Genomic DNA, 17,240 nt, shown 5'->3' with positions numbered 1-17,240 from the left:
CGATTTGAAGGGTGTTGGGGTGTCCCTCCCCCCCCCACCAACCTGCATCCCTCAGCGATGCTGCACACGTTGGGGTTCCCTCCATGCCGAGGGAAGCAGGATCGGACCCCCCTCCTGTGTTTTGTTGCCATGGGAACAGCCGTTCTCCCATCTCCATGGCGATGGGTTCCCTGGCAACCTTTATCCCCCTCCCCAACCTCCCCCATCCCCTTTTTAATGCCACGACGTTGGGAGACCCCCGGATGGATGGGTGGCCCTTTGGGTTGGGGGACAAAAGGGGATGCTCAGCGCTCACAGGACACACTGTCCTGGTTGGGGACAGCCCCCCCCCCACCCCCCGAGGCCGTCCCCACTCTGCTGCCTCCCCCCCGGGGCACGCAGCACTGCCGGCCCTGGCGCGATGCCGGTGCCAGGAACAGCAGAGCCGTGACTCAGCACCGGGCTGCGGCCCCAGACAGCGCCCATCGGGGACCAGAGGGGCAGTGAGGGATGCAGGGATGGGGTGAGCAGTGCCCCCGGAGCCCTTAGGGCCGTTTAATCCATCCCTAAAGCCCTTCCTGGCAGGGCTGGGGGGTGAGGGTTGAGCCACGGCCCGGCCCTGTACCCCCATCCCCAGGGCTGAAAACCACCTCTCAGCCAACAAAAAACCCCACAGGGAGCGATAAAACCCCACTGCTCAGCGGCACAGCCCCACTCCCATCCACCTCCCAAAGATCAGGGACACGCAGGGGCCACGGTACAGAGGCTTTATTGAGCACTGGCCAGCTCCTTGGCCACCACCTTGTGCAGCTTGTCACGGAGGTACGCCGTCCGCTGCCGCTCCAGCTTCAGCTCCAGGAGCTCGTAGTGTGGCACCTACAGGGAGGAGAGGCAGTGAGCGATGGGGACACCACCCCCACGGGGACGTGCTCAGCCCCGGGGCCGTGTGCGTGGCAGGTTTTTATCCCCGTCGTCCCACAGCAGGGACGTGGGGCCCATGAAGCACAGGCAATGCTGTGGCAGCCCTTGGGCCGGGGCACACCACGGCAGAGGTGGCACCGAATTTGACAAGGCTGCAGAGGGCACACCAACCCATCCTTGGGTTCCCCAAGTAGGGATGGCAACGAAACCCTCTGAATATTTCATCCCAGCTGCAGAGGACGTGCAGGGTTTTGTGGGGGTGGTTCCTCCCTTCTGCAGCACGGGGAGGACACACCAACCAGGATGAGAGAGCTGCGCCGGGCAGGGAGCGAACGCTGCTTCCTGATGGCTCTGATCCGCCTCAGGGAGCAGACGGGGGGATCCCACCGCCCACCCCTGCTATATTTAGCACCAGGCTCCAGCTGAAGGAAGCTCTTCCCCTCCTCCTCCCATCTCCCCACCTGAATCTCTGCAGGGGGGGTGACCCAAGCAAGGCCCAGCCTCGCTTTGTATCAGCATCAAAGAGCAGCTCTGCACTGGCCCGGGCTCCTTGCAGGGAATGCAGGCTGATGTGGGGTGACAGTGCTCGGGGACACGTGGCACGCCGTCCTCCTGCCCCAATGGAGCCGTGCTCCAGTCCCTGCCGGCTGCAGGGCTCTGCCAGCACAGCTATAATTACCTCCGGGGCTGAATAATGCATGACCCCAACGGAGCACAGCGCTGCAGGGATCAGAGCTCTTTAAGACCTCGTTTGCAGTCCTCCTCCTCCCATTCCTGATCCCTTCTCTGCCCCCGGTGGCCCGGAGGGGATCACAGTAATCTCAGCACGGAGCCACGTGTGAAGCACAGGGTGCTGAGGGCTGGGTACTCACGTCCACAACGAGGAAGCCGGCGGCCTGGACGTGGCGCCGAGCCATGGCGTATCGGCCCAGCAGCTCCTTGCTCCTGTTGCTGAAATTTGGGAACTCCCACCTGAGGAAAGCGATCCTGCGAGAGGGGAGGAGGACAGGAGTGAGACGGGTGCAGCTCCGGGCAAACCCGAGTTGATCCACAGCCCACGCTGCCTTTCCCAGCCAGGAAGGAGGCAGCTCAGCCCCTGTGGGCTGACAGTTGGCACGGGCTCCCTGCAGAGGATGTGCCAGACAGGACAGGCTGCTGCCACAGCCCTGCAACGTGACCCAGGGCAGCTTGGCATGCTCCTACTCCCTTTTCTGTCCAGACAAGTGGATGCAGCTGGGCACGGTGACCTCGGCACGCTGGCACCGTCCCCTGCTGCCTGCAGCCAGCCACGGGGATGGCACAGCATCATCCCTCCCACCGTGCCCAGTGCAGCTGAGCCCAAACCCACCTCCTGGCGCCCGGCGGGAGCGGCTTTGTCCCTTCTGAGAAGGGCAGATGGGGAGCAGCAAAGTCCTTCAAGGGGAGAGGTTTATTTTCGCTGTTCAGCACCATTTCAGCATCTGCAGAGAGGAGGAGGAGAAGGAAGGAGTGCTGAGGATGCCCTCTCCAGCAAGCAGACCCTGACAGGGCCCCGCTGCTCCCACGAGAGGCCGTGCTCACCAATCTGCCAGCCATAGATGGTGTGCACGTCCCAGCGCCCGTTGTCCTGGCTGCCCAGCACGCCTGCCAGGGCCTCCCGCAGGCTGCTCTGCAGCAGGGTGACCTTCTCTGCTGCTGGCTCTGCAGCACTCAGCATCTCGGCCGGCAGGAACGGCCCCTGGTACTCGGGGCTCTCCAGCTTGGCAGCAGCATTGATTTGGATGAGCTTTACCCGCAAGTTCTGAGCCCTGGGGGACGGATTGCCTGGCAGGAGGAGGAAAACAAAAGAGCTGATCCCACAGCTCGGCCCCGACCAAACGGGATTTCAGGTTCCAGCACCACTGCTGCTGCTCAGACAGGGCCTGACAGTCCACCGGGATGGATCTCTGACTGCTGGCACCGTCGCAAACGTGGGCAGAAGGGGCAGTGCTGCTGGAGCGTAGGGCTCACACAGCTGAGCTCACACAGCTGAGCTCACCCAGCACAGCCCCAGTGTCTGTGGCACGATTTTATCCCCATGGTCCCACGGGAGGGGACGTGGGGCCCATGAACTACAGACATTGCTGTAGCAGCCGGAGGGCCAGTGCTCGCCACGAAGGAGGCAGAGACTGAATTTGACTGGGCTGCACCTCTGCTGTGTTTAGCTAGGGAACATCAAGCCCTTCCCCTCCCTGGAACCAAGAACAAAGCTGAGCCTTGGGGCACATGGCTTTGGCCCCACGTCCCACCTTACCTCGGATCCCAGAGTGGAAGCTGGGTGCCAGCACACGCTGCAGGTAGTGTGGCTTGGCTTGCTGCAGCACGCAGAGTGACCAGACCAGGTCGGTCAGCAGCTGGGGCTCCAGGCTGTCCAGCTGGCCCTGCAGCTCCTCGTGGGCCTGCCAGAGCCAAAGCCACAGCTCAGCACATCTCTGCACATGGCCTTGCTTCTGCAGTACTTCTCCTGGGCTATTTGCTGATGGGAGAATTCAGGATTGCTGAGTCCAGACCCCACTGCCAACCAGGGATGCTACCTCTTATCTCTGTGCCATCTCCCTCCATCTGGTCCCATCTCCTCACCCTGCCCTGCAGGAACCTTCCTGCAAAGCCCCCACAGCAGCTCTGTGGATGGCAGCCTCCATCCTTCCCGACAGCACTGCCACACCCAGGGCTTGGATGGGCCGGGAGACCTTGGATCAGCTGAGAATGGCTGTGTGACTGTGAACTTAAGGCTTCGGTACGGAGTTAATTGCAGCAATCAGAGTACAGGAGGGCACCTGAACAACCATACACTGCTTATGGCTGCTGAAAGAGCTGGCCTACTCAGTGCTAGCCAGGCACAAACCAGCTCGGTTATCAGCCAGCATACAGCTACAGGGCATCAGTATGGGTTTTTCAGCCTGGCCTGATCTCTGGGCTCCCCATTTCCACTTCCTGCACTGGGTTATGCCAGGAGATGTGCAGCCTTCCCACTGACTCCAGGGAGGAAGAAGGCTGACAGAGAGGGGAAAAAGAAGGCAGGTTACCATGTTAAAGAAGTCCTCGCTTCCGCTGGGCTGGAAGTTAAGGCGTGCAAAAGACATGATGATACTGCACAGGTGGCTGACAGACAGCTGCTTGGAGTTGTCCAGGGCATACTGGAAGACAAAACCAGAGGTTGGGGAATGAGCAGGGACAACATCTTCCAAGGAGATGCCCAGATCCACGGCGAGATGGGAACAACAAGGACTGCATCTCTGGAGAGAGGAGAACTGTTTCGGGTGCCACGGTCACACTGGTGCCAGCAGGGGTGACCCAGAGCCCCTTCCTCCTCACCTGAGAGATGGCCTCACACAATGGCAGGCTGAGCCACTTGAGGAGGGCGAAGGAGCGAAGGCAGCGCGTCACCTCCACGGGTGTCATGGCAGGGACGTGGGGCTGCAGGTCTGTGGCTATCTTCTGGAAGACCTGGGGCTGGTGGAAATTCAGTTTTCCTTAAAGGAGCAAAAGAAAGTGGCAGCCACTGACACGGAGCTGGAATGGGAGCTGTGACTCTGGGCCCCGTCCCTTCTCATCCAGCCCGGTCCTGCTGCTCCCACCAGCTCTCAATCCCAGTGCTCCCAATTCAGCACCACCACCACTGAGCTGCTGCAGCCCTGCCTGAACCAGCAAGAGACAGTACTGCTCCCAAACTACAACCTGCTGCTGGATTTCTCCTCCTTGGGGATTTTATGGGGGCTGCTGGGCCTCGCTGGGCCACAGAAGGATGTCCAGCAGAGATCTGGAGGCTGTGACACTGAATATCCACCACTTATTTCCCTTGAAACTCATCCCAAATTTGGCAACTGAATAGAACGATGGTAGCATCAGCACAAGAAGCACGAGCTCCTTCTGAGGCCAGGTCTAGCAGGATGATTTCTGTATTTTTCAAGACCATCCAACCCACAACAACCACACTGCCCCACTGCTGGGCAGAAGCTCTGTTCCCACAGCCAGAAGCCAGACACCGAACTGGAGAGCAGCTCCTTCATCCCAGCTTCCAAAAACACAGAGAGAAAAGGGGAAAAGACCCAAGGCACCAAGGAGGAGAACACAGGTTATCAGTGCGGGGAACAGAGCTGCACTAAGCACAGTGCTGCCACACAGAGGGCTCTCCGACCTATGCAGGCACAGTAACGGCCGACTCCATGGGCAAGCAGCTTACCATAGGCAAAAATCAGGTCCATGAGGATGCTGAGGTTGAGCTCTGAGTGCTTCTGAATCAGGTGGTATGACATGGCACGGAGCAGGGGCACGCTGCGCCGGTTCTGGTACGCCAGAGCCAGCGTGATTTTCCGGATGTCCTCGGGGCTGAAGTGCTCAGCAAGCTCCAGAGCCTGGTAAAAAGGGGCACTGAGACACAGGGAAAAGCACAGAGCAAGCTACAGACACCTGACGTGGAGCAGGATGTGTCATTCCCCGGGATGGCATTGGCTGAGCCCCCCCCCAAGGACTGCAGGGTTTCTGTATCACGCAACAACTGATGCTCTGCATAAGCGGATGACCCCACAGCAGAGTGCTGCTTTGCCACGTGCAGTGTCTGCAGCATTTATTTATCCCCAGGGTCGAGGGAGAACGACAGTGGGGCCCATGAGCTGCAGGGGGTGTTGCTGTGGCAGCTGTTGGGCCGATCCCCAGCGCAGGGCTGGACAAGGACCGAATTTGACACAGCTGCAGTCACGGCCCCCTGGCCATTCCAACCCCAAAGACATCTCCCTGCTCCTGGAAGTGACAGAGAGAGGAACTGTCAGAGTGCAGAGCTCCCTGCAGGCTCCTTGCTCACAGGCTGACTTTCACAGAGAGCCAGAGGACAGTGCTTTTGGCAGTGATGTTATGCTGCCTCTGCAAGTTACTGCCTGCCAGCTGAGCTAAGGTAATTGTACCACAGAGCTGAGGTAATTCTAGCTGCAAGGCAAAGCACATCAGCACAGTCCACCTCTGAGCAGCTCAGACCAGCACAGATCTGGGAGCTCCCACGTGCTGTGAGCTCCCCACCTGCGTGGCTCCAGAGAAACGTTTCTTACGAGCACCTCTGCCCCCAGAAAGCAACCTGCGTGCAGCCTGCTCCTCCACTAGGCTGCCAGGAACACCCCTCCTGCTGTCACTGCCCCCAGGAGACGTCCCACCCAAAGCCCATACCTTGTCCTCCAAGCGGTCCATCAGCACCGGGGACATGTGGCCCACCTTAGCAATCAGCATCACCACAGTCCGGGTGCCCTCCAGCTCCGTCCACCTCAGCTCCAGCTTCCTGATGACCTCGCTGAGCAGCTTGCTCTCCTTGCCCTGCCTGACAGCCAAGAACTCTGCCAAGGAGGCGAGCTGGCGGAAGGTGAGGCGTCGCAGCCGCCACAGCACCTCGTGCTCCACCGACTGCATCTCCTTGCTGCTGCTCTCCAACCCCAGCAAGTACAGGCTCTTCAGGAGGTTCACCAAGGTGTTGTTCCACACCTGAGATATCTGCGAGGCAAGTTAAAAGGTTTAAGTAGATTTTGCTCTTCTCTGGAGGCGCATACATCTAAATTTCCCTGTGGCGTAGCTGGGATATGACCTCGGGGAGGAGGAAAACAAATGAGGCAGCACCACCAGGTGGCCTCCAAGCAAACAGAGCCTTTAACTGCCCTGCCTGCCCCAACTCTGGCTCTGCAACATCCTAAAACAGTGCTCAGGGGTGGCTCAGTCCTTGGGTGCAAAAATGACCCGACTGCTCTCAGGGTATCCCTGGAGGCACTCAAGGCAAGGCTGGATGTGGCTCTGGGCAGCTTGGCCTAGCAGTTGGTGACCCTGCTCATAACAGGGGGCTTGAAACAAGATGATCTTTGAGGTCCTCTTAAACCCAGGCTGTTCTGTGATTACACTGAGTTAGCTGTACAATGCAGGAACAGGAGAAAGATGATCGTGTTTGCAGTGAGTTTGCTTGATCAAATCCCAGCTAGATGTCTTCCTATCCACTTCCCTTCTGGGAGCGAGGCTATGCTGCTCAGCTTCTTGCTTTCCTAGCACAGCAGCTGGGCTCTTCCAGCTTGGGGGTACACCCTCTCTGCTGAACCACAGACCACTGCATCCTTTTTTTTTGCGTGGGACCTGGCTCTGATACATCTCTGCCACCAAGTGCAGAGAAGGCAGCAGCTGTGAAAAGTGGAAATTCACAAGGGGAGGAAAACAGCAGCGCCCACTGCTCTGGGCCAGCTTTCCCAGTCCCATTCCTTCTCCACATTTCCTCCAGCACGAGGAGGGAACTCACCTGAGAATCCACGATCTCCAGGAGCTGCTGAAAGCGTTCATCTTGCAGCACGTCCCCCGTTTCCAGCTTCTTTTCTGCTGCAAGCCGGGAAAGTCGAGTAACCATCAGCGAAGCCTGGTTGCTACTGAGGGAGTGAAGCTCTCCCAGCTGGAAGAGCTCCTGGGGACTCGTGGCTGCCTCGATGAGGTTCAGGATGGCTTTGTGCTCTGTGCTTCTGTTTTCTTCCTCCTGCTCTTTGACGGAGAATCTGTCGGCGGTCCATTTGGAGGGGAAGGTGTGGATGGAGGCAGGAGGTGCATGTGGTGGGGCCCTGGCTGCTGGCAGCTTGGCAGTGGGCAGCAGCAGAGCAGCAGGGGAGGCAGCAGGAGCACAGGCAAAGGTGGTGAGGTGCCGCCAGCAGCAGCGCTGTACCAGCCGGGCCGCCATGGCGGGGATCTGAGGGACTCAGCACCGCATTGTGGGGGTGCTGGAGGAGGGAAAGGAAGGCTTTAGGGATGGGAGGGTTCATGGGGAAGAGGGGAGGTAAGAGCTGCGAATCACAGTGCTATGGATACCCCCACAGAACAAAACTGAAAGGGACCCACGTGGGCAGCACCACGGTATTGCTTCGGTTGGGGGATGCCTCCAAGGTCACCCAGCCCAACCATTAACTGCCAAACCTACCGCTAAACCTCCTCCCTCAGCACCACGTCTTTTAAATACCCCCGGGGACGGGGATATTATCCTTTAAATACCTCCCGGGGCAGCTCGTCCCGATGCTCCACATCCCCAAATCCTTCCTAACGCTCCACCCAACCCTCCCTCGGCGTAACCCGAGCCCTGGACCTCCCCGCCTGACCCCGGGGGCGAGCCAGCCGAGCTCCAGGCCCTGAGGCTGACCCGGATCCGCACCGACCGAGGCCGTAACCCTTTAGAAACCCCGATCCCCGGGGACCCGAACCCCCACTCGCGATCACGGCCGCTGACCTCGCCCGGCCCTGCCGCAACATGGCCCGGCGATGCGACGAAGTGCGCATGCGCTCCGGCGCATCTCGATGACGTCACCGAGGGCAACTGTTTCCTATTGGCTGAAATCCCCGCGCCCCCCCACACCGAATCGAGCGCGAAAGAGAAAGCGCTTCCGGTTCGCGGCTGAAGGGAGCCGCCATTTTATGAGGGGCTCCGAGCTGTGGGGTCGCAGCTCTGGGCGGATCACGTCAGCCCCGGGCCCGGCTGTGGGAACGGGGAAAGCAAACAGAGCCCGCGGCGGTGCTCTGGCAGCAGCGGGCGGAGAGTAAATAGAAGGAGATTTATGTGCTGGGCGCGGCCCGGAGCTGTGTGCTCGGCCGTGGGGTGATGGACCCAGGACTGGGTGTGGAGATGTGGCACTGAGGGGCGCGCTCAGTGGGCTGGGACTGGGTGGTCCCAGGGCTCTTTTCCAGATTTAGTGAGCTTGTTCAAGCTGTGAGGCGGGAGAGCGTGCTGAGACATCTGTGGGAAGCTGACCCTAACGCGAACCGCTTCTCGAAAAGCATTTCCCGTGTCTGGCTTCCAGCCAGCCTTCCCTTCCTGGTGCTGCTGAGCCTGGACGTGAGCCCTGGCTGCCGTGAGGCCGCTCCTCAGCCCCACTGCTCCGTGCTGAACAAAAAGGGCTGTCAGCAGCCCCGCACGAATGCCACCCACCCCCCAGACCCTTCCCCACGCCATGCCCTGCAGCACAGCTGTGGGATGCCACGTCCCCACCGCAGCTTTTCCCCCACAGATAACGGCCGCGTTGTGGCTGCTCCCCCCTCACCCATCCCTGTGTCCCCACGTTTCCACGTTGCCCAACTTCGGGGCCGATAAAAGGCGTTGGGGGCACAGGGCGGGCACGGGGCGAGGATGCCGAGCTGCTGGGTGCTGCTGCTGGCGCTGCTGGGGGGGGGCTGCGCCCTCCCGGCCCCCATGGGATACCCCCAGGCACTGAGCCAGGCCGTGGACTCCTACAACCAACGGCCCGAGGTGCAGAACGCCTTCCGGCTGCTCAGCGCCGACCCCGAGCCCGGCCCGGTGAGAGCACGTGGGGACACTGATGGGGACACTGATGGGGACGCTGTGGGAACGTCTCGGGAGTGCTGTGGGCTCATTCTGGGGACACCTTGGGGATGTCCGTGGGGCGTCACGGGGAAACGGTGAGGAACACACGGAGATATCGCGGGGAAACGTGGTGGGAAGCGTGGCCGGGGGTGCCGGGTGGTGTCACCGCGCGGTGTCACCGCGCTGTCCCCTGTCCCGCAGGACGTCCAGCTCAGCTCCCTGCACAACCTCAACTTCACCATCATGGAGACGCGGTGCCAGGCGCGCTCGGGCGCTCAGCTGGACAGCTGCGAGTTCAAGGAGGACGGGGTGAGCGCTGGGGGGGCTGCGGGGGGGCTGTGGGGGAGGGGACAGCCCCACGTTCACTGTCCCCTCTGCTCACAGCACCTGAAGGACTGCACCGCTCCCGTGGTGCTGCAGGGCGGCCGCGCCGTGCTCGATGTCACCTGCGTGGACTCCATGGCAGATGTGAGTGGGGACGCGACGCGGGGTGGACCCCGGGGGGTGAATATGGGACCCCACAGGGTCGGGGTCTCTGTCCCCACACGGATGACAGCGCTTCCCCCCGCAGCCCGTCCGTGTGAAGCGTGTGTGGCCGCTGGTGCTCAGGACTGTGGTTGCAGGATACAACCTGTACCGGGCAATCAAGAAGAAGTGAGCCATCCCTGGAGCCACCGTCCCACTGCTGCCCCCCTCCCAATAAAGCTGTTTTGTGACCATGCTGCCTCACTGTGTGTCCCCTCTGGGGGTGACTCTGATGGGGACAATTCCTGGGGGGCATCTGGGGGAAGTCCCGTGTTGCACACTTGGTTCCAGCTGCTCCCCATCCTATCCCTGAGCTGGGGGCAGCTGGGAGGACCCCAAACTTGGATGCTGGCAGCTGGGAGCCCACATTTAGAGCCTCGGTTTGAGAACCCCATATCTGGGACCCCTCACATGCCCCAAAACCCCCCTGTCCCTTTATCCATCACCTGTGGTGTCACCTGCCCCCCACCACGGACCCTTCATCCTCACCCTGTTCCCTCGGTGACCCCATAGCGTCCCCTCGATATCCACGAGCTGTCCCCCCCATGTCTGCTCTGTGACCCCACAAAGCCCTCCTCGTGTTCCCTCAATGTCTGTGTGCCATCTCCGTGCCCCCCGCGATGTCCCCCCCTCCGTGTCCCCATGATGTCCCCGAGCTGTTCCCACACAACTCCCCGGTCCCGGTGCCAGCGGGGCCGTGCTGTGGGGCAGCTCTCACAGCTGTGGATGGATTTATGGCCGTGAGGGGAACTTCCCACATGTCACAGCACCCAGCGTGGCTGGCGTGGACCCGCTGGGATTGACACAACACGTGGCCTTCCTCTCCCACACCGCAAACATCCTCAAGCACTGGAAATCCCCGGTGCCATCGCGGGGCCGGGGGGGGTTTGTTGACCCTCTTTGGGGCTGGGCTGCCCCCAGGCGTGGGGGACAACGCCCCGAGATGTCAGGATGGCCATAAAGGGGCTCCCACAGCACCGCTGTGGTGGAGGAGGTTGCGGGGTGACCGTGGGCACGATGTGGCCCTGCGGGGTGCTGCTGCTGCCTCTGCTGCTGCTGGGCTCATCAGGAGCCGCCACAGCGGGGCTGGAGGGGTCTGTCCCTCCAGGGTCGGGTGGATCTGTCCCACCAGGGTTGGATGGATCTGTCCCACCAGGGTTGGGTGGATCTGTCCCACCAGGGTTGGATGGATCAGTCCCTCCAGGGTCGGGTGGATCTGTCCCACCAGGGTCGGACGTTTCCATCACACCCAAGCTGGACGGACCCACCCCCCCGAAGCAGAACGGATCCTTCCCGCCGCTGCCCCCCCGCCCCACCTCCTACCTGGACGCCGTCATGGCGGCCGTGCTGTTGCTCAACCAGAGGATCCCGGCTCCGTGCGCCCTACGGCTGAGGGCAGCACAACCCCGACCCGGCTGGGTGAGTGCTGCGCTGTGGGACCCCGGGGCTGATTGGAAGCTTCTTTAGGTCTGCCAGTCTCACCCCACCCCTTTGCATCCCGTCCCCTTGCAGTTCAGGACCCCGCAGCGCCGCAGGGACGTGAGCTTCCTCGTGGAGGATGCCCCGTGCCCACGCGGGGTCGACTGCGGGAGCTGCAAATTGGGGGTGAGGATCCATCCCACGTGGGGAGGGGGGGGGCTGAGGAGCAAAGTGAGGCTGCAGTGGGGGGTGTGCCCCATGTGACCCTTTCCCCCCCCCCAAAACCAGACCCTACAGCGCTGCGTGGGCACTGTGTCCACGGAGCAGCCGCCCACGGCCGAGCTGCGCTGCGCACCGCTGTGGGTGCAGGTGAGAGCCCCCCTCCCCCACACCGTGGGAGCCCCCTCGGCGGGGGGGAGGTTTGGGGGGGCTGGCTTGTGACACATCCCCATGTCCCCTCAGCCCATCCGCAGCTGGTGGGGCCGCGTGTGGGAGTGGTGGGACGGCCTCAGGGAGCGCCTGCGGCGACGCGTTCCCTTCCACGTCCGCGGGCGCCTCAACATCGCCAGCACTGCACGGCCGTGAGCGGCCCCAATAAAGCTCCCTTCTCCCTGCTGTGTCTGTGTGTTGTCCCCATCCCATCCCGTGGTCTCGCCGCGCTGGCACAGCCACGTCCCCACCGCGCGTAACGGCCGCGTTGCGGTTTCTCCTTCCGCGTTGCCCAACTTCGGGGCCGATAAAAGGCGTTGGGGGCACAGGGCGGGCACGGGGCGAGGATGCCGAGCTGCTGGGTGCTGCTGCTGGCGCTGCTGGGGGGGGGCTGCGCCCTCCCGGCCCCCATGGGATACCCCCAGGCACTGAGCCAGGCCGTGGACTCCTACAACCAGCGGCCCGAGGTGCAGAACGCCTTCCGGCTGCTCAGCGCCGACCCCGAGCCCGGCCCGGTGAGAGCACGTGGGGTGACATCCTGAGGGTGGCACGGGGACGTAGCGGGGGCATTGAGGGAATGTCCCTCTTGGGACGCCTTTGGGATCCTGTGGGAGGTGGTGGGGACACGGTGTTGGGGGGGGGAAATCCTGGGGGTGCCACTGAGGGGACGCTTTGGGGACGGGTTGGAGGGGGCTCTGCCCCGCGGGGGGGACGTGGCCGCGTGGTGACCGCTCCCCTCAGGGCATCGATCTGAGCACAGTGCGGGCGCTCAACTTCACCATCATGGAGACGGACTGCGCCCCGAGGACGCGGGTCCCCATCGACGACTGCAACTTCAAGGACAACGGGGTGAGGACGGCGGGGACGGGGACGGGGAGGGCGGCTGGGGGAGTGCGGGCTGACACGGTGCGTGTCCCCAGGCCATCAAGGACTGCTCGGGGCCGGTGAGCATCCTGCAGGACACGCCTGAGATCGATCTGCACTGCAGGGACGCCTCATCCGATGTGAGTGTGGGGTCTGCGGGGTGGGGATGCCCATGCCCAGCACCCTGAAAGCTTTGGGGCCGCTCTGATGTCTCCATCCCGTCATGACATCTCCGTGTAAAGGGACAATAAAGGGACGAGGGGGTCCTGCTGCCTCGCTGACACCCTTCTTCACCCCACAGCCTCTCCTTGTCCAGCGGGGTCGATTCGGACGCTTCCTGGGCAAGATCCGGCACTTCCGGCCCAGGTTCACCATCACCATCCAGGGCGGAGCGCGTTTCGGTTGAGCGAATAAATGGAGGCCATAGTGTGCCTGCCAAATGTCACCTGGGCTCTCCTCTCACTGCCTGATGGGGAAACTGAGGCACGGGGTGGGAGCACTGTGCACGGCCCCGAGCGCCGTGGGGGCACTTCAGCATCGTGGGGAGGACACCATCGGGGCCCCGTTCTTGAAGAGTGTTTTCCCATCGTTGGTTTTGTCCCCAAACGTTGGGGCTCTGAACCTGTAGGGCTGCCACAGCCCTGCCCCGCAACCTTACCTGCAGGGCTGTCACCAGCATGGGGACAGAGGGATCCCACTGTGGGGCTGTAAGGCCCTGAGGACATCTTCCTCCTGTCCCCTCGTGTCCCCTAATGTACCCTACAAAGGCCCCGTGGATTCCTGCAGCCCTATGCACTGCCCGCTGCAGTCCCCCCATGCCCATCCTACATCTGGACTGTCCTCGGACATCCCAACACCCCAAACCTACGCTGGGGGACGGCACGGGGAGCAGGGGGCACCACGGGGACAGCACTGGGACTGTCACACCCAGAGGGGACACACAGCAACGAGGCAGCATGGCCAGGAAACAGCTTTATTGGGTGGGGGGCAGCAGTGCGACAGCGGCTCCGGGGACGGCTCATTTCCTCCTGATGGCTTTGTAGAGGTTGATGCCCGCGGCCACCGTGTTGATGGCCACCGGCACCAGCGGCCAGAAGCGCTTCACACGGACGGGCTGCGGGGGGAAGCGCTGTCATCCACGTGGGGACGGAGACCCCAACCCTGTGGGGTCCCATATTCACCCCCCGGGGTCCACCCCGCGTCGCGTCCCCACTCACATCTGCCATGGAGTCCACGCAGGTGACATCGAGCACGGCGCGGCCGCCCTGCAGCACCACGGGAGCGGTGCAGTCCTTCAGGAGCTGTGAGCAGAGGGGACAGTGAACGTGGGGCTGTCCCCTCCCCCACAGCCCCCCCGCAGCCCCCCCAGCGCTCACCCCGTCCTCCTTGAACTCGCAGCTGTCCAGCTGAGCGCCCGAGCGCGCCTGGCACCGCGTCTCCATGATGGTGAAGTTGAGGTTGTGCAGGGAGCTGAGCTGGACGTCCTGCGGGACAGGGGACAGCGCGGTGACACCACCCGGCACCCCCGGCCACGCTTCCCACCACGTTTCCCCGCGATATCTCCGTGTGTTCCTCACTGTTTCCCCGTGACGCCCCACGGACATCCCCAAGGTGTCCCCAGAATGAGCCCACAGCACTCCCGAGACGTTCCCACAGCGTCCCCATCAGCGTCCCCATCAGTGTCCCCACGTGCTCTCACCGGGCCGGGCTCGGGGTCGGCGCTGAGCAGCCGGAAGGCGTTCTGCACCTCGGGCCGCTGGTTGTAGGAGTCCACGGCCTGGCTCAGTGCCTGGGGGTATCCCATGGGGGCCGGGAGGGCGCAGCCCCCCCCCCAGCAGCGCCAGCAGCAGCACCCAGCAGCTCGGCATCCTCGCCCCGTGCCCGCCCTGTGCCCCCAACGCCTTTTATCGGCCCCGAAGTTGGGCAACGTGGAAACGTGGGGACACAGGGATGGGAGAGGGGGGAGCAGCCACAACGCGGCCGTTATCTGTGGGGGAAAAGCTGCGGTGGGGACGTGGCATCCCACAGCTGTGCTGCAGGGCACGGGGTGCTCTGGTTGAGTTGAGTGGTCACACGGCCACCAAACTGGACAGAGGGACGGATCGGACTCCATCCCATTGCAATCCAGATCCCAGGGACAATGGAGATCCCCAGCACCCCTGACCCATGGGACAGCTGCCATCGGGGGCACGGGCTCCTTCCCATCCCTCTCCCCATCCCCACGTGAAGGCTTTCTGACCCACCCACTCCCACAGAGCCATTTCCCATTCCACTCCCCACCACCCCCACACCATTCTGTCCCCAAACCACGGGGGCTGTGCTCCCGGGTCCCCCCCGTGCCACCTCCTGTCCCCTGCATCACCCCCCATCATGCTCAGGGTCACGTGTAGCCCTGGGTTGGCCAACTCCTGCAGGATGTCGGGACGAGGGAAGAGGCATCACACACACATCACAGCCCTGGCACATCTTTATTTCAGCCCCGTGGTGGATGGGGTCTGTGGGACAGGATCCGTGATGGGGTCTGCAGGACGGTGTCCTGAGGCCAACATCTTGTGGGGTCGTGGGGCTCCTGGGTCAGGGCTGAAGGGTGAGAAACGAGGGCGGGCTTCGGCCCTAGAGCCTCTACAGGATGCAGTCCCCACGGGGAGGGGGAACCAGCACGGCCCTCAGCGACCACACTCGAGCAGCGACAGCGGCGCGTCGGGCAGGAAGGAGAAGACGGAGATCTGTGCCACGCAGCGGCGGATCTGCTGCAGGAAGGGGGGGATGAAGGGGGAGCCCCACACCCGCCCCACACCCACCCCGCGCCCCACACCCACCTGTCCCAGCCGGGCTCTGCAGCGGCCGGCGGTGCAGGCGGTGTCGCGGGCGGTGAGATTGATGGTGTAATGCGTTCCCCAATCGAACCTCTGCAAGGGAATGGCGGCGCTCGCTGGGACGGGAAGGTTCCTTCGCCCCGAAAACGCAGCTGTGTGGAAAGCTCCTACCGTCCTGGTGACCCCCTGCAGCTTCAGCAGCCTCAGCCCGCTGCCCACGTCGTGCCCGTGGGCCTCCAGCACGGAGCGGGCCAGCTCACGGGGGGTGGGGGGCAGTGGGGCGGTGGGGAGCAGGGCCCCCAGCAGCACAGCTCCCAGCAGCAGAGCATCCATGGGGGCTTCGCTTCCAGGATGAATATCGGAGCCGGGCGACGACGCACGGGAAGGGATCGGGTTGCTGGTGGTATTTTTTTTTTCCTTGGGAGAGCCCAGAGGAGAAGAGGAGCTTTGTGGGGTTTGTTCCCACCCTCCTCCCCTCGGCAGCTTGTGGGGATTTGAAGGGCTCCGCTACGGGGCGCGTGTTTTGGGGTGGGGTGTAGAGTCCCAGAGGAGCAGGGGTTGGAAGGGGTTTCTGCCCCACTAGGGCAGTTGGCACGGTGGGGTTTGGATGTGCCCCGAGGAGGTAAGACCCCCTCTGTCTTCTCCAGGCTGAACAGCCCTGGGGCTCTCAGCGTTTCCCCACCGCGAGGTGCTCCAGCCACCCCATATCTCTGCAGCTCTGTCTGTCTGAAACTGGGGAGCCCAGCACTGGGCCCAGTGCTCCAGATACGGCCTCCCCAGGGCAGAAGAGGGCAGGAGGACCTCCCTCCCCCTGCTGCCAAGCCCTGTGCAAGGCACCCCACCGCCCCACTGATCCCACCGCAATGCACCCACGAGCTGTGGACAAGGGCTGTTCTCAATGTTGCTCAACCACAACACCCAGCTCTCCCCTCCAAGCTGCAGGACCCCACACGTGTCCGTGCTGAACCCCCTCCACCCCATGTGGAGCCCCACAGTTATCCCGAGCCCCTCCTGCTCTGCTCAGAGCACAGACAAACATCTCCTCCCTGCCAGAGCGCGCAGCCAGGCAGCTCCCGGCTGGAAACCTTCCCTGCTTCCTCCCAGCCCTCCTGGCACGGAGGGGATCACACAGACCTAGGGCTAAAACTGCTGCCTGAAGCTCCCGTCCCTCCTCCCGCTCAGGGGTGAGGTGAGGATGCCAAAGCAGCTTTGTTGCCATCGCTGGTTGGTTTTTCCTTTTGAAGTGTCTTAGCAGCACGGAAACCTCACGACGAGTTCACCCAAGTGACCCCCGACCAGAAATACGTACTGACAAACAGCATTTGTAGCCAGATATGCTCATCATATGTACCTAAAATATACACAATACCCGAATATATAGACATCCACATATACACCCCAGGTTAAAATCCCCAGCTGGGAGTCAGCGACGAAGGAGAAGCATTTGGGTTTGGAGCTCCTGGTAAACGTGGGGCAGCAGGGAGCCCCCCGCAGCCCCCCACTGCCCCTGGGCGTAGTGTTGAGGGCTCCCTGCCCCGTGGCTGTGCTGGTGGGCAGGGAGCTGTGGCTCTCACCGTTCACATTCATGCAGGGGAACACTGGAGGGCTGATGAGGGCAAGAGGTGCTGGGTGGGTTTGGTGCTGGGGAGGGCTGAGCCAGCAGCAGCAGCAGCAGCAGCAGCAGCTCTCCCTTGGCTGCAGTGGGTAGAGGTGAAATCAGCAAAGGGAGGGCTGGAAGTGGTGCTGAGCCCACTGCTGTGCCTGGGCTCTGCCAGTTTGGCCACGGGAAGTTCCCTAAGAGCATTGCCAAGACCTTTCCCGGCACAGAAAACCCCGAGACGTTGATCCCGCACGCGCTGTGGTTTCCCAGCAGCCCCATGTGGGATGCTGCTGCTGCTGCAGGCTTTTCTGCTCCCAAAGTGCCCCAACGCAGCCCCACGTCTCCGGTGCAGCCG

The 17,240-nt window shown here is 62.6% G+C and overlaps 5 protein-coding genes and 3 non-coding genes across 8 annotated transcripts; 3 read left to right on the top strand and 5 right to left on the bottom strand.

The window, feature by feature from the left end:
* Nucleotides 1-747: 747 nt before the first annotated feature.
* Nucleotides 748-7,658, bottom strand: TBRG4 (transforming growth factor beta regulator 4). Its single transcript, XM_065744829.1, has 10 exons — nucleotides 7,178-7,658; nucleotides 6,076-6,393; nucleotides 5,102-5,273; nucleotides 4,234-4,391; nucleotides 3,945-4,055; nucleotides 3,173-3,317; nucleotides 2,461-2,703; nucleotides 2,249-2,360; nucleotides 1,773-1,887; nucleotides 748-855 (listed from the first exon to the last, which is right to left on the bottom strand). Exons 1-10 carry the CDS (start codon nucleotides 7,601-7,603, stop codon nucleotides 748-750), a joined length of 1,908 nt encoding a protein of 635 aa, XP_065600901.1. The 5' UTR covers nucleotides 7,604-7,658.
* Nucleotides 922-1,057, bottom strand: LOC136053993 (small nucleolar RNA SNORA5). Its single transcript, XR_010622702.1, has one exon. It is a non-coding gene; the product is annotated as a small nucleolar RNA SNORA5 (small nucleolar RNA).
* Nucleotides 2,930-3,067, bottom strand: LOC136053992 (small nucleolar RNA SNORA5). The gene has a single exon (XR_010622701.1). It is a non-coding gene; the product is annotated as a small nucleolar RNA SNORA5 (small nucleolar RNA).
* LOC136053991 (small nucleolar RNA SNORA5) lies at nucleotides 5,471-5,612 on the bottom strand. The gene has a single exon (XR_010622700.1). It is a non-coding gene; the product is annotated as a small nucleolar RNA SNORA5 (small nucleolar RNA).
* Nucleotides 7,659-9,015: 1,357 nt separating the features above from the next.
* LOC136053979 (cathelicidin-1) lies at nucleotides 9,016-9,890 on the top strand. The gene is made up of 4 exons (XM_065744998.1): nucleotides 9,016-9,205; nucleotides 9,434-9,541; nucleotides 9,617-9,700; nucleotides 9,804-9,890. Exons 1-4 carry the CDS (start codon nucleotides 9,038-9,040, stop codon nucleotides 9,888-9,890), a joined length of 447 nt encoding a protein of 148 aa, XP_065601070.1. The 5' UTR covers nucleotides 9,016-9,037.
* Nucleotides 9,891-10,708: 818 nt separating this feature from the next.
* LOC136053873 (cathelicidin-B1-like) lies at nucleotides 10,709-11,761 on the top strand. Its single transcript, XM_065744828.1, has 4 exons — nucleotides 10,709-11,176; nucleotides 11,270-11,362; nucleotides 11,465-11,545; nucleotides 11,639-11,761. The coding sequence occupies exons 1-4, from the start codon at nucleotides 10,709-10,711 to the stop codon at nucleotides 11,759-11,761; spliced, it is 765 nt and encodes a 254-aa protein (XP_065600900.1).
* Nucleotides 11,762-11,930: 169 nt separating this feature from the next.
* Nucleotides 11,931-12,884, top strand: LOC136053888 (cathelicidin-2). Its single transcript, XM_065744845.1, has 4 exons — nucleotides 11,931-12,120; nucleotides 12,347-12,454; nucleotides 12,526-12,609; nucleotides 12,771-12,884. The coding sequence occupies exons 1-4, from the start codon at nucleotides 11,953-11,955 to the stop codon at nucleotides 12,873-12,875; spliced, it is 465 nt and encodes a 154-aa protein (XP_065600917.1). The 5' UTR covers nucleotides 11,931-11,952; the 3' UTR covers nucleotides 12,876-12,884.
* A 552-nt stretch (nucleotides 12,885-13,436) lies between these two features.
* On the bottom strand, nucleotides 13,437-14,337 carry LOC136053898 (cathelicidin-3-like). Its single transcript, XM_065744861.1, is given in 5 exon segments — nucleotides 13,437-13,583; nucleotides 13,687-13,770; nucleotides 13,846-13,953; nucleotides 14,169-14,300; nucleotides 14,302-14,337. Coding segments are annotated over 5 exon segments (456 nt in total). The 3' UTR covers nucleotides 13,437-13,487.
* Between the last annotated feature and the right edge of the window lie 2,903 nt (nucleotides 14,338-17,240).

The sequence above is a fragment of the Cyrtonyx montezumae genome, unplaced genomic scaffold, assembly GCF_038088225.1.
Source record: "Cyrtonyx montezumae isolate F1298 unplaced genomic scaffold, pur_monq_1.0 scaffold_32, whole genome shotgun sequence".
NCBI lineage: Eukaryota > Metazoa > Chordata > Aves > Galliformes > Odontophoridae > Cyrtonyx > Cyrtonyx montezumae.
Note: the sequence above shows the minus strand (reverse complement) of the source record. Positions and strands in the feature narration are given on the sequence as shown.